Source organism: Mastigoproctus giganteus, chromosome 14 (assembly GCF_048544385.1).
Source record: "Mastigoproctus giganteus isolate SK-2022 chromosome 14, ASM4854438v1, whole genome shotgun sequence".
Taxonomy (NCBI): domain Eukaryota; kingdom Metazoa; phylum Arthropoda; class Arachnida; order Uropygi; family Thelyphonidae; genus Mastigoproctus; species Mastigoproctus giganteus.
Genome location: NC_143588.1, coordinates 40,644,705 through 40,657,585, shown reverse-complemented (window position 1 = coordinate 40,657,585; position 12,881 = coordinate 40,644,705). Strand labels below are relative to the sequence as shown.

Below are 12,881 nucleotides of genomic sequence, written 5' to 3'. Positions count from 1 at the left end.
CTCTGGTCCGCTATTTGCTGTTCGGTGACCTGAACGTCTGGGAATCATTCCAACCACTTGGTATGTAGTCTTGCCCTGCAAGTTGTCATATCGGTCTCCTGCTTCGTTATTTTGTAGTATGCTTGCATGATGTACGTATTCATTTTGATGCTCCACTTCAACTTCATGCGTTGGCGTTTTTTTCCATCCTGGGTGGTCACTAGTGCAGTTTTGCAGGAAGCACTTCCAGTTGGAGGGGCTGGATGGTTTTGTCCCAAAAAACTTTTCAGCCTACAGGCCAGTAAGGCTCCTGCGGTTGATGGCATATACCTTATAATCTTAAGGGAGGTGGCAAGTGAGTGCATTGCACCATTGAGGCTAATTATGAGAGCATCACTGGACTCAGGAGTGATTCCATTGGATTGGAAAAGTGCCAACATGTCTCCAATACGTAAGGGCGGTTCTAAGAGTGAACTGGGAAATTACTGGCCAGTTAGTCTTAACTTCTGAAGTAACGAAAATCATGGAGATAATGATCAAAGTTGGAATTCAGGATCATTTAGATAGAAATGGAATTCTGAAGGATACTCAGCATGGTTTTGTAAAGGGAAAATCATGTTTAACTAATCTGGTTAGCTATTTTGACAGGGTCACTCAAGAGCTGGACTTTGGGAATAATTTTGACATTGTTTATTTGGATTTCAGCAAAGCATTTGATACAGTCCCACCTGAGTGGTTACTTTATAAGCTGGAACAGGTTGGAATCACAGGGAAAATTCTTATATCGATAACAGGATATCTTCAGGGCTGGAGACAGAGGGTTGTGATAAATGGTTATTCCTCAGATTTGGTTGGCATAAAAAGTGGGGTTCCCCAAGGATCAGTATTAAGACCACTGTTGTTTTTGATTTTCATAAATGATATCTATGAAGGGATAGAGGGCGTGATGTCCTGATTTGTAGATGATATAAAGATTGGTAAAGTAGATTTAATGATCACTGCCAAGCAGAGCTTCTTCAGAGTGACCTAGACAGACTTCAGGGATGGTCAGAAAAATGGCAGCTATGCTTTAATCCAGAAAAATGTAAGGTATTACACCTGGGGAAATAGTAACCCCAAAATAACTTATACACTTGGTGGAGTTGAACTAAAGTAAATAGTTGGAGGAAAAGGACTTGGGCATTACGATATGGTCAGACACTAACTTCTTCATGCATTGTAGAGAGGTTGCAAGGAAGGCTCATGGTGTCCTATCAATGATTTATCGAACAATTGCTATTAGAGATAAGGATGTAATAATTCTATTATATAAGGCTATTGTTAGATCGTGCTTGGAATAACAGGATATCTTCAGGGCTGGAGGCATGGAGAGGGCTGTTCAGGTATGGAGACCACATCTTTCTTTAGGTGTGCTTCATGAAAGGATCCAAAGATGGGTAACTTGGTTTGTTGTTATTTGTTATTTGGTTTTTAGGAGCATTAGCAACTAAGGCCATATTGCTCCGGGATATGCGGTGGTCATTCTCTGACCTTTCCACATCCTCTGTATTTGGTGGTGACGGGCTCGAACCCCGGTCTAATCAAGAAGCGTGTGCTACGCACTGCTGCTCCTTCCCACTTGGCTTGTGAGATTGGTAAAAGGGTGTCCATATAAAGAAAGACTTCAAATATGTGGGTTGCAGAGATTGGAAAATAGTCACCTTAGAGGACACTTGATTGAGGTGTTTAAGGCTCTGAAAGGCATAATTAAAATGCATGAGGATGAAATTTTCATGGTTATAAATTATTTTAGAACTAGGGGCCATAACTTCAAGTTGTGTTAGGAAATGTTTAGAATGGATTGCAGGAAGTTTTATTTTAGCCAGTGAGTTATAAATTATGGAATAAGTTATCTACATGGGTGGTAGAGGTTGACAGTTTGGGGAAATTCAAAGGTCAGCTGGATTTTTTTTTGTTGAACTTTTTATAATAATTTATTTGCATTAGCAGTGGCATTATCATATTCATATGAAACAGCATTTTTAAATAGTTTTTTTACCTATGGGAGGAGGGAATTGCATAGGTTGTTTATTTTCCTTTTCTCTTATTAATTATTTATTTTTAAAATTTTCTTTTTATTATTATTATTTTATTTTTATTATTCTTTTTTATTTTATTTATCTTTATTATTATTATTATTAATTTTTTGGCTGGTGCAGCATAAGCCATAGGTTTTCTTTCACTATATGGCCATTGCTAATACTAATACTAGTCAACATTCATTCATAGTTCAACTCTAAAAATCACCTGATGTTTCCTAATTTTTATCCTTTATACTTCTATTCTTTGGAATAACCTTCCTTCTAGTATTTCCTGAAAAATGCAATCTACATAATTCAAGTCCAAGGAATATCTTCTCAACCCATACAGAGAGTGTTAGAATACTACAGTAGACTTTCAGAAAAATGGCATCTTTGGGGGATTCATTGTGCCATTATTTTGATTTTTCCGTTATCTAGAAAGTTTAATTTTTAATATATTTAATGCAGAAATAATGAGGCTAAATAAGAAATAGAGAGAATAAAATGCAATTTTATTAACTGCACATAAAAAAAACAAACATGTTGACAATCCAACGTTATTCTGCCATTCATACACTCCTGCTTACGCTCCATTTTGTTTTCTTTATAATATCAAATTTAGTCTGCACGGGTAGCACAGTAGTATCATCACTATCCTCCCCACACCGAGTGGATTTGAATCCCTTTGATGATGCGAGGAACTTTTATGGTTGTTTTCGAATCCGTGGCTGAGTTAGTCGGTCTCAGGAGTAGATAGCAAGGTTTTGTCACCAGAAACTGGGGTCTCTCGTCCAGAAAAACAGCAAATTGACCAGAGAACACACACAATTTACAGACACAATACACATGGGTATATGAATTAATTTTCCGGGTGATGGTAATAGTTTGGATTATTATTATTACTAGCCACATAGTGCAAGGAAGCCTGAGGCTAATGCTGCACTAGCAAAAAAAAAAAAAACCTTCCGATTTACTCTGAGAGAGAGCGAGAGAGAGTCAGAAGTAGAAGGGAATTACCAAGAAAGAGAAGAATGATGATATCCAGCTCAGGACCCTGGGTGTGCCCAGCCCATACTCACCAAATGTTGAGCCCCTGGGGTCATATGTCAAGTTTTCCACTAGCTTTAATGTTGTTCTTTTCTTCTATGCATGAGGTTTAGTAACTCTAGGAGCCATAGTGAGGGGTTTTTAATTTAAAATAAATGTAAAATAGTGGTATAATCCATGATATCAGTACAAAATTCACTTTCAAAATTGCAATTGCAAACAAATACAGTAATCAGGTGACTTGGCATTTTCTTTTTTCGGCACTGCAAGACATCTGCGCTGTATGATAAACATCCTATCTCAATGCGCCGTTAGCTCGAATATTCCGTTATTTGGGGTGCCATTATTTCGACAGTCTACTTTATAAGTTCCAAAGTCTTTATTGTTTGGAGACACCATAAAAATATATATATAATTATGTGATCACAAATAATAAATTGCAGTAATGGAAAATTGTAATAAGTGAATTTGTGATAGTAGTATGCTATGCTCAAGTCTTCTGAACTATTCTGAGTTTAACTAGCAAAGATGATGTAATATTAATTATTAAATTTTACTTTATGAAACTTGTCTTCAAGTTCAAATAACAATGCTTAATTTTTTTCTTCTTAGTCTTATTTATATTTTTCTTTAATGAACAAAAATTTACTGCAGTATGAAGATAAACAGCAAGGAGGAATTACATTACAGCGTTTCAAAGAATTAGTGGTGGAATTCTTTACTTCTACAGATGGGCACATAGCAAGTTGCAACATCTTTGGCCCACTCAATCCAAGACGTGCCAATGATATTTTAGCCAGAGCCTTCGCAAAATAATTACCTTCAAAACAGTTATCTAAAGACAATGTTCAAATTTATCAAAATTATGCCATTACATATTTATTTAGTATAATTTTATCAGGTTTTAGTTGCTTGAACACTGTTATATAATCAAAAAATACTAATAAATGCATTTTTATAAACATTTTGTATCTTTTACAAATAAAGTTCAGCAAAGTAATGTTGATATTCTCCAATATTTGCTAATGTAACTCTTTATAAAATAATCATAGCTACCACCATTATATTATGTTCATGTCTCGTGGTGTCCCAAATTGTTGTCATAATGTATGTCATTCCTGTATACTTGATTTAGTTAATATAGCCAGAGGGGGGATTTGTACAATGAACTGAAACTGAAAAAAAAAAAAAAAAAAAAAAAAATGAATGAAAACATTTAATCATATTTTTCAACAACTAGCAGAAAGGTAGCTGCCAAATATACTTCCATAAAGGAAATAGCAAAATAATGATACGTTGCTGAACTGTAAACCTTCTATCATCCACACTTTCAATTTTAACAAAGACACTCATATGGCATCTATGCAATATTCCTTTTTGTTTTGATTATAAAAAAAAATTATCTTTAACTTCTTTACTGCATTGAAAATGGTAATCTATTAACCTGGCAGTGGTGGCACAGCACCTGACAAGTGTTTTTCAAAAATAATGCATGCACATTACTCTTCAATTAATGATTAAAAATCTGAAATTATTTCTGGCTTCCTAAATATAGTCCACATTTTACTGCATTAGGGTCCTGAATTTTTTCTAATGCTATTTTTGGAGAAATTAAATGTGAGCATCTCTCAGATGCTGCATCACCATTTATGTAACCTTTTCCTATTTGCGCAAATAGTATCGTGGGAACTGACTTCAAAGTTTCGAATTCCATGTTTGTTTAATGTTAATTATCTTTTCACTTCCACAGATTAAGTAAATATATATGGTCACATAGGAGTCATTTTTGAAAGACATTGTTTTTACATAGTAAAGATGTGGATGTAACACCATATTCATTCATGATGGCCATTACTTTTCAGGAAGCAAGATAAGTAGGTATCACATGTTGAAAAGCCGAGTTAATTTAATATCATTAATAAATAAATATTCATTTATTGCAAATACAGCAAGCCCATCACAGCACATGGCTAGGGGCAGATAATAATACAAAGGAAATAACATAAAATAACTGAATTCATAGCAGGTTTCATATAAACATTAACAATTATCAGGAATTATACTTATGATTAAAAAAGAATTTTCAGAACAGCACATTCAGCTTTCCGTTGCGGTTACTGGGTTGAAGGCAGGCTGCTGCTTTTATTTCCTCTTCATTTTATCAGAGATCTGACTCCTGTAGGCTTCACAGTTGAGTAACGTGTTGCAATCAATGTTGTGATGATTTATGAGGTGAAGGGATGCATTGGGGAACATTCTGTCCATTTGTTTGAGCCTGGAGAGGTTGTACTTGAATTTTCCCTGTTGGGGGCAGCTATTATATTGGCTAAGTTTGGTGAATCTTATGCAGAAGTGAGTAACTTTGCAAGAAGCATGACTCTAGACTCGTTGATCATCTGTTGCAGAGGTTTTGTTTTTAAGTTTTCATAAGGCTGTTGTCTGGGTATTGTATGGGGAAAACGAAGCTTACTATTGAGCCATCGAAGAACTCAATATTCTAGAGCAAGGAATTCCTTGATGGTTACTTGAGGAGCACAAGACCAGATTTCAGAAGCATAAGACAGAATGGGAAAGATGCATCTTTGAACATGCTTAATGACTGTTTTTCTGTCTTGAATCGCTGCTGTTTCTTGTTTGATTAACCATTTTGCTTTTAGAATTTTTTGAGCAACATATAAATAGTGGGCATTAAAGGAGAGATTTTTATCAAAAACATAAACATTTAAGCATAAACATTTGGGATTGAGACATCTGCAATTTTTATTTCTATGCGGTTGGGTTGTTTCTGAAGGGAATAAGTAATTTGAGCAGATTTGCTTGCATTTATAGTCAGATTGAGATCTTTCAGATACTTGATGATTTCAAAATCTGTGAATTTGCATCATTGATAACTTTTCGAATATCATCACTGGCTTTGGAGATTATAAATAACTTTAAATCATTGGCATATGCAGTAGATTTGGATTTTATTGTAGAAGTGGTTGAAGAGATGCTGAAAATATAGTACTGGAGAGAACGGCTCCTTAAGGAATGCCTGTTGAGGTTGTAATGAGAATATTGTCAGTATTGGTGGGGAAGAGGAGAAATCTGCGATTTAGGCTGTACTGAAGGTAGGAAATAATCATTGTGTCAACGAGAAAATGATTTTTTAGTATTTCAAAAGCTTTTTTGAGATCTATGTTGTTGAAAGCATCTTTGATGTCAAAGTAGAATACATCGCATTGCAGTTTGGATGCGGACAATGGTGTCAGCAGATCTTAAAATGCAGTTTGACAATGGATCTTAAAATGCAGTTTGGATGCGGACAATGGTGTCAGCAGCTAGGCTTGTTGTTGTGGAGTGCCCTCTAGGACCAAAATTCACGTTGACAGGTGCATTAGCAAAGATTGCATGTTGAAGATATGGGAGCATGATTTTTTTTCGATAATTTTAGTAATTTTTGATGAAACAGCAATTGGTCGATGGCCGGGATGGTTATTTCTGCAAGCTTTTTTAGGAATCAGAGTAATCCTGAAAGTTTTCCATTATCTTGGAAGGAATGGCTGGGAAATGCACCTGGAAATGATATGCACTAATGAATCAATGATGTATAGGCTAGACAATCTAATAATAAAACTAGGAATGCCATCAGGGCCTTCACTACTATCAGGGCATAACTGGTTAACTGCACGCTGAACTGTATTCTTGTTCACAAGTTGATTAATTAGCAGGGCTTGACCAGGAGACATATCATGTTGCACCCTGTCTGCTTGTTCATAATAATTAAATTCTATAAATCTGTTTTGTATACCTTCAGTGCAGTTGTCAGAACTGCTTGTTTCCATATTGCATCTTATCCATTCGAAAACTAGATCATGCTGTAAGGTAGCTGTTGTTTTTGTAGAAAGTGCTCTTTTATTGTGCTTTAGCGTGGACATAACATAGTTTTTGTACGACTGAATTTTTTTGAGTTGAAACAAAGCTCTGCTCTTTTTATATTTTATGTATGCTGATGAAGTGCTGTATTTCTTCCACTGTCTGTGGTATTTTTGCTTACTTTTAAAGTATGGTTTCAGGTGGGATTTGAACCAAGGTTTAGAGTGAGAAGATATTCTAACAAGTTTGGATGCCAACTCTGTTTTCAGTTGATTCAGCCATTTTATAAGAAGAAAGGTGGCATCTTGTATAGAAATATTTTTGAGAGAATCCCATGGGTAGTATTTTAAGAGCTGCAAAAACTTTTCTTTCTGAAGGAATGTAATTGATGATATTCTTTTGGTGATTTCCAGATGTAGCATATTGCAATGTTTGTTTCCAAATCTGCAGCTTCATATTCTGCCTACACTGAAGCTCATAACAATTGTAAAATAGTTATTAATCAATCCAAATTCGATTTTGACAAGACTAAAAGTTGAATATATGCTTGTCCAAATGGAACATTTGAGCATTCTGGTCTCTTTTGTCAAAGCGAAAGGTTTGGCTTATACTAAAACCCCTATTACAACCTAGTGGTTCTATTGCATACTTGACTAAAGGCAAAGCTGACTTATTAGAATCTTACTTTTCTTCCAGCTCTTGTGTTTATCTTGGTAAATCACCTCCTCCCATACCAAACAAACTATACTCACTACTTCTTGTCTTCCTCCAACAAAAGGATGTTAGCATTGTGAACAATCTTAATGACAAGAAAGCTTGAAAACCTGTGCTCCTCAAATTTATTCCTATTCTCTGTCACCTTTTTACACTTTCTTATTCCACTAGTGTCTTTCCTGCTGCTTGGAAATTTGCTCATATCCAGCCAGTTGTTAAAAAAAGAGTAACAGACCCCCTCAATTTCCATTATCAGTCCATGGCATTTATCTGTACTTTTCCAAAGTAATTGAGAAATCCATTAACTGCCAATTCAGACTACCTTGAAGCTTTCCACCTGATCAGTGACTGACAATATGAATTCTGTCAGTGTCAGTTCACTGGCTTATGGTGCTTATCTTAAAACAAATTCAATAAAAAAAAATCTGGTGAAACTTAAACAGTTGCTCTTGATGTGTTAGGCACAGACAAAAACTCAGGGGCTCACATCTGGTGAGCATGGGCTTGGCACACTCAGGGTCCTCAGCTGGATATCACCATTCTTCCCTTTCTTGGTGATTCCCTTCTACTTCTCTCTCTCTCTCTCTCACTCAGGGTAATTCAGAATTTTTTTTTTTTTTTTGCCTGGTGCAGCATAAGCTTCAGGCTTCCTTGCACCATAAGGCTAATAATAATAATAATAAGAGAGACTAACAATAGCTTGGAAAGAGGGAGGATGGGGCCTAATAGACCTGATAGAGCAACAGAAAACAGCAATAGTTAACCTGAAGGATTACTCTGAGAACAGCACAGCACCACTCCACCAGGCCATAAGGAAGATAGATAAGTGGTATACCCCCACTCAACCTAAGCGAGGAACCCCCTCCCGCCCAGACGGCATAAGAAACGAAGTTAGAAAGATGTGCAAAGAAGACACTCCATGGCAGACACTACAATGACCTCCATCAGGATCACATCGATAACATTGCTTCCAATGCATGGCTCACAAGCAGGACGCTCTTCCCTGAGACTGAAGGATTCATGTTGGCCATCCAAGACTAGGTAATCAACACCAGAAACTATAGAAAATACATCGCAAAGGAGCCCGGAATGTCAGATGACACATTTCGACGATGCCACCTGGCCTCAGAAATGATCCAACACATCACTGCAGGGTGAAGGGTGAGCACCCAGATTGAGTACACTCATGTCCACGACCAGGTAGCCAGGATAATACATCAGAAGCTAGCAAGGAAATACCAGTTGACCAAAGAAAGTGTACCATACTACAAGTAGAACCCTAGGCAGTACTAGAGACCCAAACCCACAAGCTGTATGGGGACTGTGCCATAATAACGGATAAGACCATCCCGCACAACCAACCGGACATAACCTTTGTAGACAAGATGGAAAAGGCCACCTACCTGATTGACATAGCAGTGCCCAACACTAGCAATGTCCAGAAAAACCCATGTCCCTAGCAATTTCCACAAAAATTGGGAAGTACACGAACCTGAGATATGAGGTCAAGGAGATGTGGCACATGCAAGAAGTATCGACCATCCTGATCATCGTGTCAACCACCGGTATGGTGCCAAAGGCTCTACATAGTAGCCTAGCAGCAATAGGTCTCCCAGAGAACACCTACGTGGCAATCCTGAACACCTGTAGGATAGTCAGAGATTTCCTCGACCAACAGTAACACCAGACATTACAACCACCCTGTGTACTTGGTAGCAGTACCCGACACAGAGTGGAATATCCCAATCAGGGAGAAATAACATAGAGCAACAATAATAATAATTCTCTTCCCTGTTGTTCTCGGGGAAGAGACTGAATAATAATTCAGTCTTTTCCCCGAGACTGAAGGATTTATGCTCGCTATCCAAGACCAGGTAATCAACACCAGGAACTACAGAGAATACATTGCCAAGGAGCCCGGAGTGTTTGACGACACATGCCCACGATGCCACCTGGCCTCAGACAAAACGATCCAACACATCACTGCGGGATGCAAGATGATCACCCAGACTGAGTACACTCATAGACACGAACAGGTAGCCAGGATAATACATCAGAAGCTAGCAAGGAAATACCAGTTGATCGATGAAAGTGTACCATACTACAAGCACGAACCCCAGGCAGTACTAGAGACTCCAACCCACAAGCTGTACTGGGACTGTGCCATAATAACAGATAGCACAATCCCGCACAACAGACCGGACATAACCCTCGTGGACAAGAAGGAAAAGTCTACCTATCTGATTGACATAGCGGTACCCAACACTGGAAACCTGCAGTAAACCCATGGGAAAAAAATCAGGAAGTACACAAACCTAAGACAGGAGACAAAGAGATGTGGCATATGTAACAAGTAACAACCATTCCGATCATCATGTCAACCACAGGTATGGTGCGAAAGACCCTACATAACAGCCTAGCAGCAATAGGTCTCCCAGCGAACACCTACAAGGATCTCCAGAAAGTGGCAATCCTGAACACCTGTAGGATAGTCGGAGAGTTTCTTGACCAACAGTAACACAACAGACATAACAAAGACAATTATGGGTGAAATGTTATCAAAAGCCCTCAATTTGCTTCAGTTTATCATTTTAAATGGAAAAATAGATGAAAAGTTCACCAGATGCAAACTAATATTTAGTTGAACTGCCTCTGGCCCTGATGACAGCAGCACACTGTTGAGTCATTGACAAGATAAATTTCTGAAGATAATCAAATGACAGTTCGTTAGTTCCAAACACGAATTATAGCTTCCTGAAGTTCACGAAGGGTCTTTTGGTTTCTTTCTGGCAACTGCAGATTCCACACAATGCCAACAGTTCTCTATAGGATTCAGGTCTAGGCTGTTTCCTGACCAGCTAAGAGTTGTAATGGACCATTCTTCCAACCAGTTTTTCACCTGTAACAAAAGTAACCACATTATTGTCGAACCTCTAATGCAGAAATGAAGCTAAAGTAACTACAGAAGTGCCTACTTACACTTTTTGCCCAACGACAAGGAGCAGTTGTCCTGAAAGATACAGTTACTTGGCAGGTTGAAATGGTCTCTAATGGCTGCCAGCAGTTTGCCTTCCAATATAGCCAGGTATCCATTGGCATTTACAGAACCTTTTATAAACAGCAGGTGACCTACTTTGCGATACGAAATGCACCCCCATATCATTTGGCTGGTAGGGAATTTCACTGTAGACACCATACAGTCTGGATGGTATTCTTCACCACATCTACTCGAATTGTTTGTCTCCCATCAAAGCCATGTAGGTTGAATTTCTTCTCATCCAAGAAAATAACTGACTTCCACTGCTCGGGGTGTCCATTTGATATGCTCCTTACACTGAATTAATCAGACCTTTTTCATTTTTTGCGTGAGGAAGGGTTTCTTCTTAGGCTGATGGGCTACAAGTAAAATTTTTGAAGAAGCCTCTTCTGACTGTTCCCGCACTTGCTACCACTCCTGTATGTTCTTCCCATTCTCTTTTCAGCTCAGACGAATAAGTTTTATGGTTTGTAAGGCATAAGAGCTTCAAAACACGGTCTTGTTTTGGCATAGAGACTCGTTTGAGTCCGGTTCCTTTTTTCCTATCAGCAGAACCAGTGTTCTTGAATTTGGAAAGAAATCTACTCACTGTCAACTGATTACAAGACACCCTATAAGCAATATGATGGGAAGAACATCCTTCCTCATGTAAAGTAACAATAGCACTCTTTCTTTGTGGCGTCAATTGCAAGTAACTCGCCATCCTGACACAAGCAAGGAATGGCTGCAACTCTTGCAGAGCATGCTTGTATAGCTGAAAGTAACAGCTGATGCAATATTATGTCATCACCTACGGCACCTCCGTAGCCAGGTGGGAAGGAGCAGCAGTGCGTAGCACACGTTTCTTGATTAGACTGGGGTTCGAGCCCATCACCACCAAATACGGAGGATGCAGAAAGGTCAGGGAATGACTACTGCATATCCCCGGAGCAATATGGCCTTAGTTGCTAATGCTCCTTAAAAAAAAAAAAAAAAAAAAAAAAACCAAACCAAACCGTCATCACCTACATGTGTCAATCTTATCTGATGTAATCTGTAAGAGATATTGCCATATACTTACGTTATTCAGTTTTAAGCAGTGATGCACTTTCTTTGAACACCATGTACATACACATATTCTTATTCTTAGTTACCATGACACAACCCATATATTTACTTGTTCCATGATGACTCCCAGCAGCCCTTGAAATCCCAGTACCTCGCTTTGCAGACTACTGCTCATTCCAATAGAAGCAGTGCAAGAATCACTTTCAACTCTGCCTGTGGCTACCGTTAATCTATTAGTCTGTGAATCCCCATAAGCTAGCAGTTTTCCAATCTATGTAACACTGCCTCGATAGCATCAGCAAATATTCTTGCACCCTTTCTATTTAAGTGTATCCGATTCATGTAAAAACTATCGATCCTGTTAACAAGCACAGGCAATGCTGAGAAAAGTTCTACCCGCACGAGCCTTGTACAGTCTCTCCAGGGCCGAATTGATTGATATTGTTGTTATTATATATGCTCCCTCCTATCATGCCTGGACAGAATTGCAGACACTTTCAAATTTAACCCTAAATCATGACTTTTTTTCAACATTGATCTGTACTTAACATTAGCATTAGTTGAGGCATAAGATGCAAGAAAGCAAGCTTATACATCATCAGCAAAAAAAAAAAAAAAACAACAAAAACCCTCCCATTTCATCCATCCGATCAATACAAATGTTTCTCTAGTTCAGACTTAAATTTATTTAAGCTATCAACTTTCACAACAGCACATGGCAGTCTGCTCCAGCAATCAACCACCCGCTAGCTAAAGGCAAACTTCCGCACATCTGTTCTATATAATTTAACCTTATACCTTAGCTATCAAATTCGAGATATACGTGATCAAGTTACGCTATACTGTAACGATCACAATGCTAAATTAGTTATATCCTTAGCTAAATAAAAAAGATATATGTCCTAAAAGTGATTAATCTTATCTTATCTTCCTTCATGGGTTAGGCGATCCGCCTGTTCCGATCTCGAAGAGGTCTGCACATCTTTTCTTTGGTCTTCCTCTGTCTCTTTTTCCTTTTGCTCTATATGTGTAAGCTAATTTAGGGAATCTATTATCTTCCATTCTTTCTACAAGTTCTTTCCATCTTTGTCTATATTCTATAATTTTTTCATTAATTGAGTAAATCTTTAATTCCTTTCTAA

The 12,881-nt window shown here is 37.9% G+C and overlaps 1 protein-coding gene across 2 annotated transcripts in view; it reads left to right on the top strand.

Moving 5' to 3' along the window:
- Positions 1-3,949, top strand: part of LOC150075079 (sarcoplasmic calcium-binding protein, beta chain-like) — an 84,309-nt gene extending 80,360 nt beyond the window's left edge. For both annotated transcript variants that reach the window (XM_090388905.1, XM_090388904.1), the window contains one exon: positions 3,741-3,949. In XM_090388905.1, the coding sequence (XP_090245031.1) occupies positions 3,741-3,902 (162 nt within the window). In that variant the 3' untranslated portion in view covers positions 3,903-3,949. The remainder of the gene's footprint in view (positions 1-3,740) is intronic.
- Positions 3,950-12,881: the final 8,932 nt, after the last annotated feature.